The sequence below is a fragment of the Oncorhynchus nerka genome, linkage group LG24 (genome assembly GCF_034236695.1).
Source record: "Oncorhynchus nerka isolate Pitt River linkage group LG24, Oner_Uvic_2.0, whole genome shotgun sequence".
Lineage (NCBI taxonomy): Eukaryota > Metazoa > Chordata > Actinopteri > Salmoniformes > Salmonidae > Oncorhynchus > Oncorhynchus nerka.
Window position 1 is genome coordinate 58,218,194 of NC_088419.1, and position 25,821 is coordinate 58,244,014.

The 25,821-nt window shown below is 43.5% G+C and overlaps 1 protein-coding gene across 2 annotated transcripts; it reads right to left on the bottom strand.

Moving 5' to 3' along the window:
• Positions 1–14,156: 14,156 nt before the first annotated feature.
• On the bottom strand, positions 14,157–18,534 carry atp5f1d (ATP synthase F1 subunit delta). 2 transcript variants are annotated; one of them, XR_003860332.2, is made up of 6 exons: positions 18,304–18,534; positions 17,277–17,430; positions 16,349–16,437; positions 14,808–14,951; positions 14,397–14,448; positions 14,157–14,291 (listed from the first exon to the last, which is right to left on the bottom strand). XR_003860332.2 is itself a non-coding variant. In XM_029632431.2 (5 exons), exons 1-4 carry the CDS (start codon positions 18,418–18,420, stop codon positions 14,829–14,831), a joined length of 483 nt encoding a protein of 160 aa, XP_029488291.1. In that variant the 5' UTR covers positions 18,421–18,533; the 3' UTR covers positions 14,157–14,291; positions 14,808–14,828. The 2 variants fall into 2 exon arrangements, 1 of the variants encoding a protein (XP_029488291.1); XM_029632431.2 differs by lacking the exon at positions 14,397–14,448 and having other exon boundaries at positions 18,304–18,533.
• Positions 18,535–25,821: the final 7,287 nt, after the last annotated feature.

Genomic DNA, 25,821 nt, shown 5'->3' on the forward strand with positions numbered 1-25,821 from the left:
GAATCCAAGCAGCAGTGCAGCAGGCAACGGAAGTAGGTGTCACACCCACCTGGGAGAAGATTTTATTTCTGGAGGTAGATTTCTTGTAGAAAATGCCAGTCTCTGAACAAGAGGAGGGGGCTTTAAGGCCTCTGGATTTGGGTAGGGTAGCCTGCCATTTGTTGGGCTTAAAGGTTTCAACACCTCTCGCTTCACGTCAGTGCTAATTGAAATTGTATCTCTTTGTCTTAGCAAACTTGGTAGCCTTAGCGTTCAGTCCTTATAAAGTAAAATATATCATGTCGCAGTTGCAAATGAGAACTTGTTCTCAACTAGCCTACCTGGTTAAATAAAGGTGAAATAAAAAATCATTGTAATGTATTTTTCTACATTTGTAAACATAAAAAAAGTATCACTTTTTGTATTATGAGGTATTGTGTGTAGATTGATGAGGGGGAAAAAAATAATTTATACATTTTAGAATAAGGCTGTAACGTAACAAAATGCGAAAAAAGTCAAGGGGTCTGAATACTTTCCAAATGCACAGTACACACAGACACACACATAATGGAGAAACATTGATCCTATTGAAGATCTGAGGCTATAGGCTACCCATCTATATGCTGGTGGTACACAGTGTTTGCAGGACAGTAAGAAACAGGTTTTCATAATCAGACAAACAGCCTGTCCTACACTCAGGAGGCAAAACATTTTATTGGCTGAGAAGCGGGCATTTTTTCAGAGGGAGTGATATATTTTAATTTCATTCTACCTTATCTCTTACGGCTGTGCCATGACCCTTTGCCAACATTATTATATGGATTATAAGATCAGAGCAACACAGCCATACAGATAGTCTATGGTAGGATAAGCATGTGTAGGCCTATTAACAGACATGCAGTATTTACTATATGGTAACTTCTCACATACTTCTGGACAGGAAAGAGTTTCTTGACAAGATAGCATGCATGGAGTGGTGTGGGTGGATCGTAAACATTTCACATTGGATCTCAGATGTGTGTGTGACAGACAGTGTGTGATGAGTGTATGTGCATGGGAGTGTGTGACAGTGTGAACGTGTGTGTGTGGGTGAGCAGCATTTCAGTCTATCAAAGTCACCAGCGGGCCGCCCCCGGCTTTAGAGACAAACAAATGAGAGCGAGAGAAGCCAGATTCAGTCGGTTCACAGCTTGTTGTTCTCAAGCGATGATATTCTCCTGAATCACACGTCAAGGCAGTGGGACACACCTGCCACGACCTAATGAAACTGTATGACAAGACAGGAAGTGGAAGAACAGACCTAGATGAGTGAGCCTTAAAGATTTACAGTGTGGAAAGTAAACCAATCTGGGAGTTCAACGGTGAGTCAAAGACTTTAATTATTTCAAACGGAATAAGCCAGAAGTGCACCTGTATACCTGAGGGCAGAATATTGGTATTCACATCAAATATCTCATGGCAGATCATTCCAACTCTTAGAAGAAATGGCGTGAAATTCTAGGAAAGCTCCCACTCACCACTCCAACCTGTTGTCTGATCCTCAGGCCCATATGAAGATAGAGAGCCTGTTAAGTATTAAGGCTGGAGGGGCTCAGGTGGAGTATAGTCAAGGCTCTGATCCCACACCTGCACCAGGAGGAGCTTTGAATTGAAGTGGTTCTCAGGTAACAGTAACAGACGACTGATGACACATCAGTGGTTCTTACAGATTATAGCGCAGAACATGAGATTGAAAAAGTGTCAAACTTGCCAACTAGGTTATTGAATGTATACATTACTCTTTTAGATGGTTAGACTACTCCGTCAAACATGGTTTTCTGAATAAGTAATCAACACCATGTGTGTTGTGTACTCTACAAATCCATCCACAAAGAAATCTATGTGTACATTATACAATCGTGGCCAAAGGTTTTGAGAATGACACAAATTTAAATATTCACAAAATCTGCTGCCTCAGTTTGTATGATGGCAATTTGCATATACTCCAGAATGTTATGAAGAGTGATCAGATGAATTGAAATTTATTTCAAAGTCCCTCTTTGCCATGCAAATGAACTGAATCCCCAAAACACATTTCCACTGCATTTCAGCCCTGCCACAAAAGGACCAGCTGACATCATGTCAGTGATTCTCTCGTTAACACTGGTGTGAGTGTTGACGAGGACAAGTCTGGAGATCACGCTGTCATGCTGATTGAGTTCGAATAACAGACTGGAAGCTTCAAAAGGAGGGTGGTGCTTGGAATCATTGTTCTTCCTCGGTCAACCATGGTTACCTTCAAGGAAACACGTGCCGTCATCATTGCTTTGCACAAAAAGGGCTTCACAGGCAAGGATATTGCTGCCAGTAAGATTGCACCTAAATCAATCATTTATCAGATCATCAAGAACTTCAAGGAGAGCGGTTCAATTGTTGTGAAGAAGGCTTCACGGCGCCCAAGAAAGTCCAGCAAGCACCAGTACCGTCTCCTAAAGTTGATTCAGCTGCGGGATCGGGGCACCACCAGTACAGAGCTTGCTCAGGAATGGCAGCAGGCAGGTGTGAGTGCATCTGCATGCACAGTGAGGCGAAGACTTTTGGAGGATGGCCTGGTGTCAAGAAGGGCAGCAAAGAAGCCACTTCTCTCCAGGAAAAACATTAGGGACAGACTGATATTCTGCAAAAGGTACAGGGATTGGACTGCTGAGGACGGGGTAGAAGTCATTTTCTCTGCTGAATCCCATTTCCGATTGTTTGGGGCATCCGGAAAAAAAACTTGTCTGGAGAAGACAAGATGAGCGCTACCATCAATTCTGTGTCATACCAACAGTAAAGCATCCTGAGACCATTCATGTGTGTGGTTGCTTCTCAGCAAAGGGAGTGGTCACACTCACAATTTTGCCTAAGAACACAGCCATGAATAAAGAATGGTACCAACACACCCTCCGAGAGCAACGTCTCCCAACCATCCAGGAACAGTTTGGTGACGAACCATGCCTTTTCCAGCACCTTGCCATAAGAAAAAAATGGCCAGGAAACTCCCCAGACCTTAATCCCATTGAGAACTTGTGGTCAATCCTCAAGAGGCGGGTGGACAAACAAAACCCCACAAATTCTGACAAACTCCAAGCATTGATTATGCAAGAATGGGCTGCCATCAGTCAGATTGTGGCCCAGAAGTTAATTGACAGCATGCCAGGGCGGATTGCAGAGGTCTTGAAAAAGAAGGGTCAACACTGCAAATATTGACTCTTTGCATCAACTTCAAGTAATTGTCATTAAAATTCTTGTAATTATACTTCAGTATTCCATAGTAACATCTGACAAAAATATCTAAAGACACTGAAGTAGCAAACCTTGTGGAAATTAATATTTGTGTCATTCTCAAAACTTTTGGCCACGACTGTACATGTATACTCTCTCACCAGTGAGCTTAACTTTGAACCACAAATCTGGTCGTCTCTTTTTATTGGATAGGACCCCAAGGCATTATGGATAAAGGCCAAACATTTCACAAATCAGGCTCACATTTACTACATACAACTTACAGTATGGCTATGCAGTTATAGGATATCCTGACACCTTGTTTTTCCATCTTCCAACTGCCATTGCACAACATTTGATGAATCATCACACAGTTTTTTGGTCAACACATTCCTAACTGGCAGTTATAGCCGGATAAATGTACATTGTGTACAGTGTAAGTAATCCAAGGCACCATTCGTAAATGATTGGTCAATCAAATGTTCAGTCATTTGACTATCTCTTACACCTGAAACAGTGTCTATAGGTAGGGTTGAGTCAAACAGGAAGATAAGGGTGCAGCTATGAGCCAGGCCCTCCAGGCTGTATTGTCAACTATGGCTAACTCATATTCACAAAAATTATACATCAATTACCTCATCATCAATGACTAAGACTTCTGACTGAAATTCAAACTGTTTCATACAGTATGTACTGTACTGCTGCTACTTTGCTGTATCATTGGACAAACATCAGGAAATGACTCATAAAGCTGGCAACCAGGCTGGTAAGAGAGGCTTTTTTTAAATCATTTTTGTTAACCAAACAGTTGTTTCGATCAGATCCTGTCTCGAGCCAGAATCGTTTCTCATAATTTCTCATTGTTTTAGAATCGTTTCTCATTCTCATTTCAAAACACATCCCAGTTCGTGAGGCGGATAATCAGACACTTCGACTGACTCCTCAGTGGGACCTCACCCCTCCATCCCAATGTCCTGGCAGCTACTTACAGAGCACAGCCGGGTGTAAATGGTGTAAACTTAACACCCCCACAAAGTGGACCTGATAATTGCAGCCTTTTATGGTGTTGAAAGGCCCCACAATAAGACTCACCCTGGAACTCGCCTCAATGTGTTAAATAACCCAATTGAATCAACCCACCAGACACAAGCCAAGCACGATAAGAACCTTTATGGGGTGAAGTTGGTCACGCCGGGAGGGTGTTAACTCAATTTGTTTGTTTGGCAGCTAGAGGCAGTGTATCAGAGGGACAAAGCGTGGACTGGAAAAGGTTAAACGTGACTTCATGGACTCAGAATGGGAGGGAAGTGCCCGGCAGAGCAGAACGGGATAGCTTGGCACTGAGGAATGAACTTCTTGGACATGACTCATTTCTTCTGGAAAATCTTAGAGACTGCCCTTATGAATATGAATCCCATTAGTTGTACATATGTCCAGATGTCAGTGACATAATAAAGGCTGCCATGTTCCTGGTGTGTTTTCAAAAGGAACAAAGCAATGATACTGTGTACTGTACACAATGATCAGTACCAGATGCAGCCATTTCCTTTCTCGGTCCAAACAAGTTGAGAAACCACCCACTCACTCTCCTCCCACACACTTATGAACACATCCACACCCACATGCCAGGACTCTGCAGAATCCCTTGGCCACTAATCCCTGTGTATCCTGGGCTTAGTGCTGGATGACGAGCTGGTCTAATCTAATCAGCACTGTACTGGCAAACCCCCTCTACCACCTTTTTTCTTCATGCGGTCTCTTTATTTCTCTCTCTCTTCCTCTGACTCTCGCTCTCTCTTTCACCATCTCTATCCCTATCTCACTCTTTCTTCCTCTCTCGGTTCTCTAATCATTGACACAAAGGGTCATTATCAGTCAGAGAGCCTGATTTCATTTCTGATGTCAGGAGAGTAGCGATCGCTGGCTGCGGCCTTCTCCCTATTGCACGCTTAAAATAGCACTATCATCACTGGTGACGTCATTCATTCCCTCTCCTACTGGCTCAGCCCCGGCCGCTTTTCTCTCTCCCTCTGCCAGCGCCTCTTTCTCTCACTCTGATAACAGCATAGTGTGGGCTGTAAATCTATAGCTGAGGGTTCATTGTACTCTAGACTGCAGACTGAAGTCAGGTGTTCCAAGAATTGTCACGAGCAGGACAAATGAATGCAAAACAAATGTAGCTATCTCCGCCCCCCCCCCCCCCCCCCCCTTGACTTCCCCAGTTGGTCACAACTACATTGCACAAACTGATGACTGAAATGATCTCAATCCGTCATTTCTACGAAGGCATGTTTTTAATACCAATCTACCGACAATGATATCCATCTGCAGTTAAAGCATTTATTCTGGATAGATTACATTACATCAATCAGTAGTGAGTCAGCGCAGCAACTTCAAACTGACCGTCTCCTCTACAGCATATCTACAGAAGTATATGACTAATGTAGGAGAGACTTGAGAGATCAAAGGAGACACTTGAGTTCAAAAGCAGCCAACTGAAAAGGAATTTGATCACCTCGTGGCTCTCAAATGTGGGGGGGAGAAATTCTCCAAACCAAACACATTTTTCATTTCAAGGATTGTATTATTCTGGGAATAATTTAGATCAACAGATCTGAAGTTGCACAATATCCTCACATTGTCTATTATAGTCTAGAAAAACACCCTGGGCAATGATAATACTTCAGACTATAAGCACAGCAGTGTCAGAGGAAGGCCCAATTTATTTTTGAAGACTCCAGTCATCCAAGTCATAGACTGTTGTCTCTGCTACCGCACAGCAAGCGGTACCGGAGCGCCAAGTCTGGGTCCAAAAGTCTCCTTAACAGCTTCTACCCCCAAGCCATAAGACTGCTGAATAATTATTCAAATGGCCACCCAGACTATTTACATTGACCCCCCCCATTTGTTTTGTACACTGCTGCTACTCGCTGTTCATTATCTATGCATAGTCACTTACCCCCTACCTACACGTACAAATGACCTCGACTAACCTGTACCCCCACAAATTGACTCAGTACCAGTACCCCCTGTATATAGCCTCGTTATTGTTATTTTATTGTGTTACTTTTCATTTTAAATGTTTACTTTAGTTTATTTAGGAAATATTTTCTCAACTCTATTTCTTGAACTGCATTGTTGGTTAAGGGCTTTCGGTAAGGTCTACTACTCCTGTTGTATTTGGCGCATGTGAAAAATACAATTTGATTTGATTTAAGATCGTGATCTGGCTATGTTTAGTCATGTTGAATATTGTTTCTGTTGACGTTACTCGATACAGCCAGTCAGCCAACTATAACTTCACAGTTAATTAGTCAGACGTGTCTATTTTTACTGTCCAGTTGATATACCTGACATTAACTGCTTGTTAAGGATGTGTTTATCGTGCACGGCAAAGTTTAGTCAAATCAATTATTTAAACAAAATACTTGGTAGGGGAGGTCAGACCCCTATTAATGACCCCTGGACAATGTAGAATACTCCTGGCCTCACAGCATTCCTAATGGACCACCAGAGAGATAGCTACCACCAGAGAGATAAGTACAGCACTTCACTTTAAACATCTCCAGTCTCAGTCCTTTTCCGAACATTTCGGGAAAATCCCCTGAGATTCTAGTTGGAGGGAGTCCTTGCCTGACCACTGTGCTTTTGGAAATGCACGTGACGCACAGATCAATGACGGCATTCTGGGGATTCCTGACCACCCTGGCCGTGGCTAAACACACACACAACCACTGCAATACAATGTCGTCTGACAAACAGATAGCTGCAATGGTTACGGTCAGATTGAACCATAGCTGTCCCTGTAGCCCTGTTTGGTCTAGCAACTTAGGTCACTAGGGCACAGGCCATAATATGCAGGGATTAGCATTGAACGTCGTCATCAAGACCATGAAGAGGGTGGAAAATCCAAAGTGGGCTGACGTAGGGAGGAGAATCAGGGAGGAGGACGGTGACGCAGGAGCCAGGATGGATATCAGTGGAAACTTCTATGGAACATTACCCCTCTAGACAGGGATAGTCATGGCCTATATTAATCTACAGGTGTCTATCTATGGGGAGTTCTGCAGTTTAAAGGGGTTCACTGTTATATCAATTCAGACAGTGCCAAACCCCTGGGTGAACCTGTCCTTGTTGTTTGTGTCATCGAGTCCCCCAAAGTGTCACTGGCCAATCAGCACGGTGAGTCCGAGGGGACAACTGTGATAACTGCATTCCTCTGGTCCCTTAGTGCTGGGCCACAGCCACCTGACAGAATTTGATCAATGGGCCTGGCCTCCAGAGCAGACATTGGTGCCAGCTCCACCGTCCCCCAGACTGGAAGGTGTCAGGGGGAGATTGCGTGCAGGCATGAGGAGGACAGCTCTGAAATCTGGGCCCTGTCAGAGCTGATCTAAGCGTGTTAAAGGAGTTATGCCTGCCTGCCTTTGCTGTCCTCGGTGGAAACTAACTCAATGGCATATTTTCCAAGTGCTTCAGAGGAGAGTCATGTGATTAGGAAACCACTGAGCACTCAGTCACACAGGGAGAGAAGAGGGACAGTTAGCTAGCCAAAAGGAGGGGAGGATGGGTGGAGCGGTGGTGTGAGTCACTTTGACAGACCTTGCAGTGCGGGTACATTCTAAATTAACGTCCTCTGAACTTCAGTGCTTGTCAAAAGTTTCCAAACAACTCAAAGGGCAGAAAAAAAGAAAGGAGATACTCACGAAGGTGTTCCTCTACTCTCCATTCTGAATCCTTTGACTCTATTCCTCCAATAACAGGTCCTTACACTCATATGACCACATTATACTTATCTGGACATACCAGGCTATTAGAAGTACACTGACATGTCTGAGACAACACTTGACCCTCTTAAGAGTTCTAGTTGTCTGTGTGTATATATGTGTGTGTGTCACACACACCTTTGTGTGTGTAAAACAAATACATTCATTTGTGGTGCTCTGTGTTATGGAAAGAGAGGGACCAATCAGAACAGGAGAATGTGTGTACACGAGTCTTCTTTAAATTCCCATCGGGTAGGAAAACAAAGACCATCCCATCCCAGATCCCTCTGATGGACATCTCACAGGGAAGTTCCACAGCCAAAACACGACTAACTCAAAAGATGGTGCCAGCCAAAAGGCCCTAGCCCCTTGTTTGGTAAGAGCAAAGTGAATGGCTTGGCCAGGATCTACATGCTAGCACTGTCATCCACAGCTGTCACCAGAAGAGGCCCTCCCATCCGGCCGGCCCGCCATGCAGTATTATTGTAGCAACATGCTGTGAATGACATGTAGAATTGACTGTAAGTGATCACAGGATGATATAAAAAGGTCACTAGGACATACAAAAATATGAAAATGTTCGCTCATCTCAAAATCCCCTCTCTCTCCCAACATAGGTCAATGGCCAAATGAACATGAATGGCTTGGCAAATGAACAACGTTGGGGCACTGTTATGATCTTTTCAGCGCTGCTGCAAAGTTATTTTCTACCAGACTATCTGACTCAATCTAAATGTACAGCACATAGGCCTTCTGAAAGAACATGCCTGCCTCGATGAGCTCTCCCCCAATTACCTAGTGAATCACACAACAGTGTTAGAAAGTGGAGGGGGTTAATGCATTTACAGACCCCTGTGCCCACAGCCTCACCCTGGCAATCCACTAATCTCTCCCCCTCTGTCCTACCCTACTGTTGGAATGCCAGTGCCACAAACAGCATTGTTAGCAGCCCCAGGGAGAGCCAGGGATATTTTACACATTGATCCCAGCCAAGGCAGTCACGACTAGCCCCACCATTTTGTTTTTGCACAACCTCAGGCAGAGAGGGGAAGAAACGGATGTCTTTTAATTGGAACACTCTAGCAGTATCTGTAAAATCAAGTTGTGAGGAAGATGTTTTTTTTATGCTGGCATGAACGCACAACTGAATGAGGATCAAAGGTGTGAAAAATGCAAGGATTTCCTTGAAGAAAGCCCAAGGTGATGACTCAAACATGCAGCACATTTCAGACAAAATGCGTCCCACCTCGGCTCTCTCTAGGAAGTGGACAGGCAGCGTTAAACAGCACAGAACAAAGGAAGGTTGGGGTGCTCTGTGTGTGTTCACATGGTATTAGATACGGATATTAAACCATAGCAAAAACTCTCAAATGCTCTCTCTCTCAGGAATACACACAATGATTACCTGATTATGATTACCTGACATCAAATAAAACTTTGTCAAATGCGCCGAATACAACAAGTGTAGACCTTACCGTGAAACGCTTACTTTACAAGTCCTTAACCAACAGTGCAGTTCAAGAAGAGTTAAGAAAATATTTACCAAAAAAACTGAAGTAAAAAATAATAAAAATAAAAATAAACACAATAACATAACTATAACGAGGCTATATACAGGGGGTACAGGTTAGAGGTCATTTGTACATGTAGGTAGGTGGGAAGTGACGATGCATAGATAATAAACAGTGAGTAGCAGCAGTGTACAAAACAAATGGAGGGGTAATAGTCTGGTGGCCATTTGATTAATTGTTCTTATGGCTTGGGGGTAGAAGCTGTTAAGGAGCCTTTTGGGCCTAGACTTGGCGCTCCGGTACTGCTTGCTGTGCGGTAGCAGAGAGAACAGTCAACTGTCTTGGTGTGTTTGGACCACGATAGATCGTTGGTGATGTGTACACCAAGGAACTTGAAACTGTCGACCCGCTCCACTACAGCCCTGTTGGTGTTAATGGGGGCTTGTTCGGCCCGCCTTTTCCTGTAGGTCACAATCAGCTCATTTGTCTTGCTCACATTGAGGTTGTTGTCCTGGTACCACACTGCAAGTTCTCTGAATTACTCCTAATAGGCTGTCTCATCGTTGTCGGTGATCAGGCCTACCACTGTTGTGTCGTCAGCAAACTTAATGATGGTGTTGGAGTCGTATTTGGCCACACAGTCATGGGTGAACAGGGAGTACAGGAGGGGACTAAGTACATGCCCCTGAGGGGCCCCAGTGTTGAGTTTAAGCGTGGCAGACATGTTGTTGCCTACCCTTTCCACCTGGGGGGCGGCCTGTCAGAAAGTCCAGGATCCAGTTACAGGGGGAAGTGTTCAGTCCCAGGGTTTTTAGTTTAGTGATGAGCTTCGTGGGCACTATGGTGTTGAACGCTGAGCTGTAGTCAATGAACAGTATTCTCACATAGGTGTTCCTTTTGTCCAGGTGGGAAAGGGCAGTGTGGAGTGTGGTTCAGATTGCGTCATCTGTGGATCTGTTGGGGCAGTATGCAAATTGGAGTGGGTCTAGGGTATCCGGGAGAATGCTGTTGATGTGAGTCATAACCAGCTTTTTAAAGCACTTCATGGCTCCCGATGTGAGTGCTATGGGCAGTAATCATTTAGGCAGGTTACCTTCGCTTCCTTGGGCACAGGGACTATGGTGGTCTGCTTGAAACATGTATGTATTGCAGAGAGGTTGAACATGTCAGTGAAGACACTTGCCAGTTGGTCGGCGCATGCTTTGAGTACACGTCCTGGTAATCCATCTGGCCCGCATCTTTGTGAATGTTGACCTGTTTAAAGGTCTTGCTCACATCGGCTACCGAGAGCGTTATCACACAGTCATCCAGAACAGCTGGTGCTCTCATGCATGCTTCAGTGTTGATTGCCTTGAAGCGAGCATAAAAGGCATTTAGCTCGTCTGCTAGCCTCGTGTCAGTTTCCCTTTGTAGTCCGTAATAGTTTTCAAGCCCTACACATCAGACGAGCGTCAGAGCCGGTGTAGTAGGATTCCATCTTAATCCTGTATTAACGCTTTGCTTGTGTGATGGTTCGTCTGAGGGCATAGCGGGATTTCGTATAGGCGTCCGGATTAGTGTCCCGCTCCTTGAAAGCGGCAGCTCTAGTCTTTAGCTTGATGCGGATGTTGCCTGTAATCAATGGCTTCTGGTTGGGGTATGTACGTACGGTTGGGGTATGTACGTAGTGTTTGCTTATAAGCAGGAATCAGTTGGATAGAGGATATAATTATGGTAAGATTTGGCAAATGGAGCACGGGGAGATGCATCTCTCTGTGTGGAGTGAAGACCATTTGCTCCTAGCCACAAAGCTGATTAACTCAAGCCAGCAGCAGGATGTTTGTTGCGGATTGGCGACTTTCTCCGAAATGCCCCACACTCCTGTTTGTGGAAACGTTACCTAGCTGGTCCACTGGCTGGCTGTTTGTGAGAAGAAGAGAACCCATTTTAGTGGCGTGGGCGCCAGAGTCAGGCCTCAACTCCCACTCCCAGCCTGGATGCAGTATCTGACAGCTGACTGAGAGTCTGCAGGCCCCCTCTTTACACAGAACCACCAAAAGGTCAGGTACTTCAATCAGTTTAGCCCTCTGCTGCCTCTCAGTGCACAGCCAAGCTTGACTTTGCCCCAGGCTGTACAGGTGTCTGCTAGCTTTAGCACACACTACACAGACAAACAACCTGGATTGAATTCTGTTGTTTTTGTGTGTCTGAATACCGATCTAATTGGTGGTTGATGATTTCGCTGTTGGTGACGTGTGTGTGTGTGTGTGTGTGTAATTCAGATATACTTTAGCAACTATCCTCAAGACATTTTATTTAACATACCTTTTTGATTTCCCAACCCTCTAATTTTCCCAATGCTCGAAGGCCTTTCCTTTCCTCTCACACAGCACGCTCCCAATACCATCTCAAAGAGGACCACCTGCCACAAGCAAACACTTTCACCACTAATACTTAAAACTTCTCCAAATTACACACTTCTAAAACTTACTTATTAATTTGTTACATAATTACACACGTTATGTTATTTTCCATAATGAGCTACCTTCCTACAGTGAAGGGCTGGTATTAATATTAATAACAAGAGGGAAATGTCAAGTAGACAACTGATAGTGTGAAGGAGACCACATAGGATACAAAAAAAAAAAATCACTGGTGAATATGAATATGTACATTAAGCCTTACAACTACATTGGAATACAGGCAATGAATAGGTGTTACAAACAAGTATCCAGTGAGAGCCATTTATACCGAAGACGCTTGAGAGATGTTTTAGGGCTGAAGTTAGATACGTAAAAATTAATGGGGACAGACTAGTAAACACAAACGGTAGCATAGATATCTGACCAAATGACGCAAGATTTTAGTTCTGGGTTAACCGCGATAAGAAACTCTTTCAGCGTAGACTCTGTAATAGCAGTTGAGTAAGACTGGTGCAGCAGAGGGGGACTGATTAGTGGTCAGAAAGCATTCAACCAGCCTATGGAGTCATGTTATTGTGACATGGTTGAGCCATTTAAGTGCTCAATAGGAACACTGTGTCCCTGTTCTCTGCCTTTACTTGATTCAGTTACAGCTTCCTCAGGGATCTCATTCTAATGCCACAAGACAACCCCCAAAATGGCCTCCCCGTCCCTGTCCTTTGTACAGTAACTGCAATTCCCGAAAGTGGCATCCCCTCTAGAGGACTTCTCACAACGTCACCAACTGGAGTCACTGCTTAGAAACTAGTGTGTAGAGTGTCAATTGATCACAACCCATTCTTTGGACCTCACATACAGTATGTGAGTAAGCCTGCACAGTTTGATTTACAAACACCCCACATGCTGATGAAGCACATGGACATTTTCTGCTTCAGCCTTCTATAAAAGAGGTGTTCTAAGGGGACTAAACTGGATCAATATCAGGTTTCTACATACTGATAATAAAGCTGGAATAAACGTGTCTGACAGGATTGTTTCTTCTCCTTCCGGGTCCTGGCCTGTTCAGAGCGGTTCTGCTCTGTTCTCTTCTGCCTTTAGGCCCAGGGGCTGTGCAGCTGGAACAAGACTCAGTGAGAGTGGCAGATTAGGAAGGATACAGGATGTGAAGGCTTTAAAAAAATATATATATATCCCATGTTAATGGAAACTGGAATTTCCACTATTGTGAATCACATGACTTCGTCCTCTTCATAACACTTAGCATGGAATAACCTAATAAAATGTCATGTTATTTTCCTGCGTCTGCCTGCAGAAACTGATCCACATTTTCCACTGTCTAGTCTATGGACATACCCCTGCCTTTGGCCAGCACACTGTAAGGAGTTTGCTGACAAGGTAGAAACCTCAAGATGTGACAAGCCAGCACCTCATTAAATAGCAATTTTACAAGCAGGCTTTAAAAACAATTGACACTTCCGTCATGGGTCCAAATTTGGTTATGACAGAGTTAATGTAAAAAGGTGCAAGGGGCCAGTGTTTTAACAGAAGCTTGCTCACTAGTAAAATGGGGCCTGGCTAGAGTTGTGACATTCAGAAAACCGGTTGTGGTTGGAACTCTGAAAGCATCCAGTCCACACATGATTAAGGCTCTGGAGTGCTCACGTTAACATGAACACAGAGGCATTTTCTTCAATGCCACTGCATTCGGTTTCAAACGGGCAACTTTCCTGGCAGCGCCACGGAAACCTGAGGTCACCATATTGACTCACAGTATAAACATGCTCACGCCTAGGGACAAAGAGGGAGTAATGGAGACCTTTAAATGCAGCCAACACCCCCCCCTCCCAGTCATTGAGTAACACCTACGCGAACCACCTGACAAAATGTCCAACGATGAAATTAGCATGCAGACCAATTCAATATTGGACAAAAATAACATTCAATGCCTTTAATTATAAGGCATGATAAATCACAACATAGCTGAACCAAAATGTGATTATAATAGCTGCCCTTGGTTGAAGTGGTTGTCTCACCACAAAGAGACAGACTTGCTGTGACTGGCCTACCATGGTTTATGTGAAAACACTGCCACAAAGTGGCGGAAATGAGAACTGCAACAAGCTCCATAACAAAATACAGGCACAACACATTGTACACAGAATGTTCGTTCACTTTCCCCTCATAATAATGGGCTCACAATGCCACTCACTGAATCTGACACAAGAGGGACATAAAGACAGAAAATGACTGGCAGGTAAATCCAAATAAATTTATTGGTAATTTCATTCCACTGTACAAAGCAAGCATGAGATCTTGCAGTTACTGACTTCACGGGGCAGGGAAACAAATAAAGTTGGAGAATTTTCATTTCTGTTATACCAACACGACATCTAGAACCAAGAAGAAAATATGATTAGGGTAAGTAGGCAGGCTTTAAATAAATAAGTAATCTAGAAATAACATTGAGTGTGCTAATGACCCTTTTTGAACGCTACCTCTGGATGGACACTTGCCAAGATAATCAGCGATCAAGTCGTTGTGATCCTCCTGGTGGGTGGATCAATGCATAATGTCACTCATTTGTTGCTAGCCAATATCAAAGCTTGCCAACAAGAGCTGCCCTCCCGATTGGCTGTTGCGCTAGTCGCCGACCTTTAAGTCGCTGTGTCTCCCCTCAGGTCTCCTCCTTTTATTAAAAATGACCGGTCACTGGGAGCTAGGTGGTGGATTATCTCAGCAAGTGTGAACAGCAGGTAATACTTTAGAAATACGCATCGGTGATACAGCAAGAAGTAAATGATCATGGGTGGAATGCATTTTTCAAAGGTACTCCAACAAGGTCTAGGACGCGAGACTCATATACTCTTCACTTTTCCACCACAAAGATACATGTCTGCAGCACTTACCACAGAGACCAGTCCCATGGCCTACTCCAGGGCTTTGACGATGGCCTCGTTGGCGTCTATGTTGATCTGGACCTCAGCCCTGGCAGCCTCGTCAGACGCTGATGCCATCTCAGACTGGGCCTTCTCCAGGTTGACCTTGGCAGCCTAAGAGAGGCGTCAGATACACGTCAATACAATAACTGTTTCTGCATATGTGTACTATGATGCAATGTGTTAGATATCATGCACACTAAATATGCTAGCACAGAACAAACACTTGTCTTTATATTTCTCACATTTGACTGAATAACCAATTGAGGCAAATCATGTTTTAGACAGGGGTCAGAGCTAGGCAGCCAGACCAGTGTATTGTCAGGGGAAACATTTCAGCGATGCTCCAGCTGCAGAAACCTATACAGTTATGGCTCATTGGGGCAAAAACATAAGGGGGGCATAGCCTATTGAGCTTTATGATTTTTCCAGGCAGACACATGAACTCATTCCAATATACCAGTTTATGTTAAAAGTAGGTCAGGGAGCATATCTGGGAAGAGAGAGACTAGCATAGCAAATTCACATGGCCTCTTTCCTGTGAAAAGCCCATTTGTCACAGTAGTGTTTACAGCATAGAAATGCCAAACATTAGTTAAAGGTCTCCCAGCGGGGACTTGACACATCTGTTATAACTCAACAGTGACTGACCTTTCCTGCCTTATTAACAGCAGGGCCTCCTGTACATTTTTATCTCACAGGGGGAATCATCTATTTCTATGGAGTCAAGTTGACAGTGTGTGCCCTCCTTGGGCGGGGTCAAAGAGAGAACGAGCACCTCTATGATGAACGTGTGTAATTGGCTGATGTGGATGTGAATGAACAACATGGCCTTGGGGACATTTCATACACACTGACATGTTTTGACTGACATTTGGGCCAATGCTGTGCAATACACTAATGTTGAGGAAGGGATTTGGACATTTCATGGAAGGTTTACTTCATAGCTTTACAAAGGTCTGACTGAGGAGAGCTGTACATAGTTATCGTATTTATAAAGGGCACTGGGATTGGCAAAGGGCTCCTGTTGGGTTTCAATCAATCAAGTACTGACTAGCTCTGCATGGGCTGAATGAGCCTGCCAATCACACCTCTCTAGCCTGGCTTTCCCAATCACGAGAGTCTTCCTTTAAGCCTAATCTAGAGAATGGCTTAAAACTAATGTCGAGGATGGGCAGTTCTTAAATTGGGTAGGCATCCAGTTAAGGCTAGGCAAACATTTTATTTCTGATGGACAGCCATTAATGAGCATGAACCGGAATACTTTTTCCACAATTGAAGCATTAGAAAACAGAGGTCATCCCTATGCCAGTCTTCCAGACCAGCTCTAACACACCTGGTAAAACGAATCTCGCTCCAACTAGCTACTACGATTAGCCTAGTTGATAACTAGAGTCAGGGTGTGTTGATGGCACCACAAGCCTGCTCACCGTGTGGTTCTCAAGGACCAGAGTTCCCCACCCGTTACCATAGAAATACTACATCGGTCTATAGGAGTTGGTGATACTTACAGCCACATCCAGCTGGTCCAAGGGGAAGGCCTCCTCAGCCAGCAGCTGCACTGAGGAGTCTGCGTTCACTGTGATTGACCCGCTGCTCACTGCAAAACATACACAGCATCTGTGAATATACATACCAACCTGTTCCACCCAGCAGTAGGACTACACTATTGAAGTTAATTAAATGCACTGACTGCACCAGCAAGCCTCTCTTAAAGTTCAGTGCAGCCATTTTGTTTTAGTTGATTTTTTAAAAAAAATCAGGGAAGTAGCCGACAATTTGAGTGTTACACTAAAAAGTGAGATCTCTCAGTCTAGGACAGTCATCATTATCCCCACAAATCGAGACAGGGCTGACCCCTGCTGGATAGTCCATATTATTGATATGGAACTGACCCTTGCAATCTATTAATAGGAATTTCAACATTGAAAGCATTTGCAAGCATTGTCCCCATTTGATACATTTTACATTAAGTTAATTCACTTTGAAACGATTGCTTTTAGTAACCAGTTTCGTATCGAGATGTGGCAGTGAAAATACAATCAAAGCGTCCAAATTACATATAGGCCCACTACTGGTATTTCCACATTTCCTGATACAATATGGCTGTCAGGGTAAATATCTAGCCATAGTGAATCAAATACAGTTCTTGAAGGCGACACCACTGAAGTCCCTTTTCACATAAATATCAGAGGTCAGACACTGTCCTACCATTTCATAAAGGATGATTAAAAAGTGGTATTTTCACAATGTTGCTACACCTATCCAACTCCAACCATTTTAGATGTAGCCTAGGCAAGGACATAGAGGTTAGGAGAAAGGCTTAGGGGTTGATTTGGGATTGGGCAATTCTGAACCAGGATCCCCTCTCACATCAGGTACGACAGAGGTCATGAGACCCGCCCACTATTCCATCTACATGATCAAGCCACATCTTACCAAAGAATTTAGCTGCGGAGCCATCATCGTTGAACACTGTGACCACACCAGGCCTGAGGACCTGCAGCGTGGGGACGTGGGCAGGGAGGATACCAAAAGCACCAGTCAGTGTGGGCACATCAACCTGTTTCACACTGGCCTCCTTGAAGTACACCTGGGGAGAAGGAGAAACATAAGCAGACATTACTGTACTTGAAGTGGGATGTTTCAATATTATCTGTGGAAATATACACAATCTGTGCATGCATTACTAGATTGTTGTTTCTAATGAAGTATATGCATGTTTACTGAGGTGTTATGTTACTCCACTTTGAGGTCCTGGTGCATTGCAGATAGGTATGATGTTAATATGCCATTACTGCCTGACAGAGGTTAAATAGCAAGTGCATACTTCTCTCTTCAATGAATCTTTAGAGTTGACTGTTGAGATGTAGTTAGCTAGGTACGACATTCTGTATCCAACTAGCTAGCAAATAGCGTACTGTCAGACGCAAAGTGTACGGTTCAATTATACATAGCTTGCAGAATAGCTATACGTGTGGCTAAAAAGGTGCAGTTCGCACAAGCCAACGAGTTATTAAATTAGAAAGTAACGTTATTACTAACTATTGAATAGTATTCCCTTTCTATTCTCAAGGTGACAGAACAGAAACGGCAAGGCCCTGTGACCAAACATTTTTGGTAGCTAACGTTAGCTAGCTAAAGTAGTTAACAATTGAAAGCTAGCAAGTGGCAACACTGACAGTAGGACTGTCAAAGTGGCAAGCTTTGTAGGCTTGGTTGGAAAATAAATTTACAATTATGTGCACCAGACTGGTGACAAGTTCAAGCCAACTAAGACTGGTGACAGGTTCAAGCTAACTAACCACGCCTAAGCATATAGGTACATTTTGGTAATATTTACATGAATAACTAGTAAAGTGCATAGGGTTTTTATAATGACATTAAAAATGAGAAGGAGCTAGCGATCTAGACAACTTACTACTTTAGTAGGCCCAAAAGCCTTGCCAACCCCGGATTCGCTTACCTGCGTTGGAGACGCAAATGTGAAGGACATCTGGGAAGAGCCTGAGGGTGCGTCGGCGTAACATCTTGCTTGCCTCAATACAGGAATAGAGCGACGGAGAAACCTTACTGCCATCATTTTTGTGGAATAAATCTAATTCAGGTTCAACCCGAAACGAAAGGATCCCCTAAGCCCTTGTGTGAAGTCAGTCAAACAGTGTGCGCCTGATAGGACAAGGACGTTGGTAACCTACCCACAATTCCTTATGAGTGCTCAAAGCATGAAGGGAAATGTAGTTATTTTCCAGAAGCGACGCATTCAATCAAAAAAATTCAGTGTTTCATCTGAAATCAGTGTGTCGTTCAGTGTGATCTTTAAAATGAAACAAGTCATATTTTGTGTATATTCTGCTATTTTAAATAACCTGAATAAGTATATGCTTATTTATGGTCGTGTGAAACATCTCATACTTTACTGCCAGAGTGTGGCGCTGTTAGAATGTAAAAAATGATCAGCTGTTGTTTAGTGCTATCCTCACCCTAACCTATCTCAGATAGTGGGGAGTGAGGCCTAAGAGGGTTGAATAAATCAGCAACAAATGTCAACTTCAGTGGGGTGATGTCCCAAGGATTCCGCTTAGACTTTTCATCCTTGATCGATCATCAGGTGTTGGCTGACCCATCAAGGTGGTTGATGCTGATTTATAAAACCCTCTTAGGCCTCACTCCCCCCTATCTAAGATATTTACTGCAGCCGTCGTCCTTCACATACAACACCCGTTCTACCAGTCACATTCTGTTAAAAGTCCCCAAAGCACACACATCCTTGGGTCGCTCGTCTTTTCAGTTCGCTGCAGCTAGCGACTGGAACGAGCTGCAACAAGCACTCAAACTGGACAGCTTTACCTCAGTCTCTTCATTCAACGACCATGGACACTTACTGACAGTTGTGGCTTTTTGCATGATGTATTGTTGTCTCTACCTCCTTGCCCTTTGTGATGTTGTCTTGTACCCTGTTTTGCGCTGCTACCATGTTGTGTTGTCATGTGTTGCTGCCATGTTACGTTGTCGTCTTAGGTCTCTCTTTATGTAGTATTATGTTGTCTTAGGTCTCTCTTTATGTAGTATTATGTTGTCTTAGGTCTCTCTTTATGTAGTATTATGTTGTCTCTTGTCGTGATGTGTGTTTTATATTTCTATATATTTCATTTGTTTTATTTTTAATCCCAGGCCTCGCTCCTGCAGGAGGACTTTTGCCTTTTGGTAGGCCTTCATTGTAAATGATTTGTTTTTAACTGACTTGCCTTGTTAAAGAAAATCAGAAGTTCCCTTGTGATAGCCTACTGATCTGTCTTACCAGATGTTAGTAAATAATATAGAGCTGCAAGCAGGCCTACCCACCATGGGTGCTCAAATGGCCTACATTAAAGTAGTCTACTACATAAGAATGTTCAGAACATAACCTTATCATCCAGAAGACCTATTCACTTGTCATCTTGTCGATCTGTATATACCTCTTCAATTAATTAATGAACCGATTCTTCATTCCAAACATAATATGAATTTAGGTGTACCTATTTTCATTATGTTCCACCAGAAGCCTATTCATAATAACATCACCCCCAAATACTTGAATTGAAGGGGGAGATGCTGATGATCTTCAGCACGCGCCTCCGCCTGCTCGTCAATCACTTACGTCACGTGGTGCGTCTCTGACTGGTGGTGGGTGTGTCTTAAGCATAGGGTTTCATTCATAAATAGTTTTAGCTGTTAAAGCAACATTACGGTGTTCTGCGAAGGTTTGGCGCTATTGGCTTCTGCCTACTGTACGTCTCAATACATGGATCACCTGAATTGTAATTAGGTGAGTGGCATTTCAGTTTCTTTTGCACATGCATGTTTGTGAGGAACATCAACCCGTAGCTTTTCGGTTGCACATTGAATACCAGCCTAAGTCTGCAGATATTGCAGATAGTCCGTATAGAAAGGATGGAAACAGTTTGCAGTATAAGGAAAGCTTTTCTATAATTATGTATTTGTGTAGATGGAAGGAAATCAATGTAATTGGAATAGTCGCTTCTAGAGCAGGCGCTCCATAACACTCTTAACGAAATGGAAGAGCCTGTGGAACATGAGGCACGCACCGATACGCGTTCTTCTAGAATAGGCTATTATTTGGAGCGAGCGTTACACCTTTCTGTTGATCACAGCAAATTCATCCCAACGTCTTGGACTGTACAAATGAAATAGCATGAGATGGATCCATACAGAGACAACCCATTAAGAAGTGATGTGATTTTTATAGCAACAAAGGCAAACATTTTGAATTCAAAGTATTTTCGAAGGTTTATTGCCATAGCCATGTTTATGAGGAATGCAGCGGATTCAAAGAGCAAGAAAAGGCTGTAATTTTGTTTTCCTACTGACTTACAGTAGCAGTCAACTGAACAGTCACCTTGTCAAATCAGACATGATTCATCATTATGCATGTAACAGCATTCAGACATGTGGTGAACTGTACATGGTGGGTGGCTTATTTGCATGCATGGTTTTTACAGTAAGCTACTTAAATTACAGTAAACATTCATGGGGTTTGCTTCACACTTTGAGAGTTACTGTAGTCTAATGCATCTTAATATGGGGAGGGGAAATTCGTAGGAATCCTACAGTACCATGGAAATACAACATATACATTGACTGATGCTTTCTTATTATCTTTATTGTATTGCCTATAAAAGCCAGCTTGAGTGATGTTACAGTTCAGGTTTTCCTTGTGGGTTTCATCAGGGGTGTCATACCCATAGGGGGCACAGGGATGTGTGCCCCCCCCTCAGATGTGTCCTGTTACATATAATAATACTTGCCAACTAGCAAGTTTATGAAGTTGCTTTTAGCTAGCCCAGATATGTTCCCAACCTCATAACTAATTAACAAAAATACATTTCTGGCTTTCAATCAAATTAGAGTAGATGGCTTGTCTTACTAAATAAAGGAAATACTAACAAAGTGTCTTACATTTTAGTAGACACTTATCTAGCACATTTAGGGTTAAGTGTGTTGCTCAAGGGCACAGTGACAAATTTCTACCCTAGTTGGCTCAGGGATTTGAACCAGCAACCTTTCAGTTACTGTCCCAACACTCTTGACCTCTCAGCTACCTGCTGCCCAGGTAGCCAGATCAGCTTCAATGCACCTTGGCATTGGTTCTACAAGTGTCTGAAATGCTATTGGAGGGATGAAACACTATTCTTCTCTGAGAATTTTTTTAATGGTTGTGGTGAAAAATGCTGTCTCAAGTGCGGATCCAGAAGCTTTTTGTGCCCCTTACATTTTTGGGGTGCATCACATCTTTATAATGATGAGACAGGAATCCGTTAAACCATTTGTCTAGAAAGTACTCATTACAACACATGATGTGCTGTGTCTAGAAAACACAGTAAGTGTGGAGGTGCAAATGGCACAACCCTAATACACAACACCTCCTCCCCTCCTACATGAACTGTTGAGAGAGTCTGTTTTACAAGTTCAAGCATCTAGGTACCCACCAATCCCTCGTAGCGTAACAACGGTCAAGCTGACTCCCAACAACCATGTCTTTGGACTGGGGTGATGACATAGGTGTAAACCCCTCCAATCCAAAATTAAATCTAGAATTGGCTTCCTATTTCGCAACAAAGCCTCCTTCACTCACGCCGCTAAACATGTCTTCGTAAAACTGACTATCCTACCGATCCTCGACTTCGGCGACGTCATTTACAAAATAGCTTCCAGTACTCTACTCAGACTGCATCCAATTTGCTATCACAGTGCCATCCATTTTGTCACCAAAGCCCCTAATACCACCCACCACTGCGATCTGTATGCTCTAGTCGGCTGGCCCTCGCTACATATTAGTCGCGATAACAACACTCACCTGTAGCATGCACTCCAGCAGGTATATCTCACTGGTCATCACCAAAGCCAACATCTCCTTTGGCCGCCTTTCCTTCCAGTTCTCTCCTGCCAATGACTGGAACGAATTGCAAAACGGTGCAGACCTGATGTGCTGTACACCATTCACCTGTAGAAATGTGGCAATTTCTTGGGACACTAGCTCTGGTCCGTTTTGTCGCTAATGAGTTGGCGTGGGGTTCTCAACCGACTAAACACTTCTTCTACAAGCTTCTTGCTGGTCTTCTCAGCAGTAGTAGACCTCATGATGGCAAACTCTGGCCATTTTGCTATGAGCATCCATGAGAAACAATTTGTCTTTGGATGGACCTGCGAAATTCACTTATGTGATGCCACGCCTCCTCCGGCCAATCCCATGGATGAAGAGATTCAAGTTGAGGTACTTTGTGAACCTTCTGACATGAGGAACATGTTTTTGCTTTCTCCTCAATGCTTCCATCCAATCCAGGCCACCAGAAGTAGCTTTGTGCAATTTCCTTCATGCAAACCATTTCACAGTTTAGCTGTTGCAACACTGGTTTCCTCACTGACGGCAGAATGGTGACTCTTCTCCCACAGCAGACAACCAGACTGTACTGACAGCTCAGTTCTCCTGGTAAGGGTTCAGTTCTGGAGCATCACCTGTGGCTTTACTTTTGATGTCCATCCCTTCAGATAACACTGGGTGATTTCTGGTGTTTCTCTGCACTTGTGTTGAAGTGACTGGTGCGTTTCCCACTTGTCTGAGGTAGATGTGACTCCGGTTTGACCACATGTAGTGGTAACCTGGAGAGTCAATCTGTGTTGTAATGCAGTTCTGCCTTATGGTACTTGATGTCATGTGTGTGCTGACAAGAACAAAGCCCACATTCTGCAAGCAGAATGCAAAGGAGTGTAGCTGAACTTCCTCCCTTACAGATACTGGTGAAATCCACTCCAAAAATGATGCCTAGAGATTTCCGTTTCAGCTGTGTAGTTTCTGCTTTCTTTAATGTCCTTGATGTGAAAGCAGTCGGCTTCTTTTTATCTGAAGGCATGATATGGGACGACGGCTCCCACAACCTAGGGACTAGCATCTCAAGCTAGTTGGATGGGCAATGACTTGTCGACGTGTGTCAGTAACTCAGTTTTCAGGAGTATTTCCTTGCTTTTTGACGATTGCTTCCTCACATTGTTCTGTCCATTTTCATGTTTTGTCCTGACAAAGCAACTGATGCAGTGACTTCTGTTTTGTTGCCAAGCTCAGGATAAAGTATCTGAGGAGCTGGGGCATCCAAGATAACAAGGCTCCATCCAAGGTCAAGGCTAAGTCTCATCACACCTGATGTGACCGAGGTATTGAACCGATTGGAAGAATGCACATTTGTTCTTACGAACTCGTAGTCCTTCAATCTCTTTAAGGAAGATTCCAAGTTCTGGAGATGGTTCTCATCCTTTCCAGTAATGAGGATGTCATCCAGGTAGCATTGTACTCCCGGCAATCCACTCAAGATATGGTCACCCTCTGGAACAGCACTGGCGCACTTGTGATTCCAAATGGTAGACGACAATACCTGAAGAGCCCCTTGTGTGTCTTGACGGTCAGCAGCTCCTTTTGACTTTTCATCCATGTGCATCTGTAAGTAGGTTTGGCAGAGGTCGATTTCAAACTTTTGACCCCCAGCTAAAACTGTGAAAAGGTCATCTATGTGTAATGGATACTGCTTAGCTCACTACACCGGGTTAACTGACTTTGAAGTCTCCACATATCCTGATTCCTACATCCTCCTTTAGGACTGGTACAATGAGGGTAGCCCATTCACTCACGCTGACCGGCTTCAGTACATTGTTCTTGACTAGTGTCCAAGTCCATCTCGACTTTTGGTCTGATAGCATAAGGTACAGGTCATGTTTTCAGAAACTTTGGTATGCCGTCTGGCTTAATGCTGAGCTTCACTGTAATGTATTTCATGATGCAGTCCTCCATTAAATACCTCTCCATGTTTCTTTAAGATGGTGGATAGGCCTGTCTCCATCGGTCATTGTACGCACTGATTGCCAGTCCAGTGTGATCTAACTGCAAACAACCCAGTAGTGATGGATATTCTCCTTCCATGATGTAGAGTGGCAGCGTTTCTGTTTAACTGAACTGAGGCCTCAGAGCAACGGTTTCACCTGTGTAAGTCCTTAACACAATGTGTGCTGGCTGAAGTGGAAGGTGTTTCAGTGTCTTTTTGTAGACTGACACAGGAGCAGCTGTATCTCGTGTCAGACAATCTCCATACGCACTAGCAAGCACCTCGCAAGAGAGACAGCCATGCCCCCCCCCAGCAACAGTAAGTATTTTCAGTGTGACTTCCTCATTGGATTCCTTCTGTGTTCTCTTGCTCTTTTGTTGGAATGTCTCTTGTTTTCAGTCTGATGCTTTCTCTGATCTCTTTTTGTTTCTGCAGGCTTGTTTGATGTGGCCCTTACCAGAGGCTAGTGAAAGGCATACGCTGACCCACACCCCAACATTTTTTGTAGAGGTGCTGACTAACAGAATAATTTATAAGAAAATGTTTCACAACAATTATGCTGCCAGACATTTAATGGGCATAGAAACCAGTGTTTTGGTGCCTTCAAGTGAAAAGGCACTGTGTGCCAAAACATTGGTTGCTATACCCATTAAATGTTTGGCAGCAAAATTAGTGTGCGACTTTCATTCTTAATTTTTTTTTTACCTTTTTTACCACTGGCTAAGCAATCCATGTACTTAAACGAGCACATGAAGTCCTGCTTTGCCACAGTGGAAGCATGTGCCTTGATTTCACTTTTCTGCTTTTCAGTTGCAACTGTGCACTTATCCTGATGATCTCTAATGCTGAGCCTCTTCCATGGCCACACTGACTTCAATTGCCTTTGCCAAAATCAGATTACTTTCAGTCAATAGTCTCTTTTGTGTAGTTTCGCTCCGTAGCCCACATACTAGTCGGTCTCTGGTGTCATTTAGAACATCATTAAACTCCCAGTACTCTTATTTATTTTTATGCCACAGCAAACATTGTCCCTGATTCTCCTTTCTGATTTCTTCTGTGGCACCTAAACCTTTGTGCAATAACTAGTGGTTTTAGTAAAAAAAAGTGCCTGGCTGTAGCAGGCTGCGAAGTAAATTGAATGTAGGCCCAATTTTTGTCCTCATCAATGTTATTTGCAAGAACAAAATATCCAAACCGTTCTGTATATGAGCTCCACTGCTCAATACTTTCAGCAAACTGTCCAATATTTCCAACCATTCCAGATGTTTTTAGTTTCTCAATAGGCTCCTGATTGTCTCTTTTTATTCAAGTTAGTCTTCACAGTTGAACTAAATATCCTCCCTTTAATCACTTTTTCTCGCTCCAACGTCCTTCTCAAATCTGTTTCTGCCATCCATGGCGACGCTAACTCCCTCTTAGCTAGTTCGACAATGCACTTGCCTCTGCTAGCAATACACTGAGCTATTAGCCTAGACTGTACCAAGGAAAATGTGTTTAAACGGACCTCTTCTGGACAGAATAGTTTCTGTAGGTTCGGACTTACTCATCAATATTTTATGTCTCGTGGGTTTCATAACCAAATGTATTTATATAGCCCTTCTTACATCAGCTGA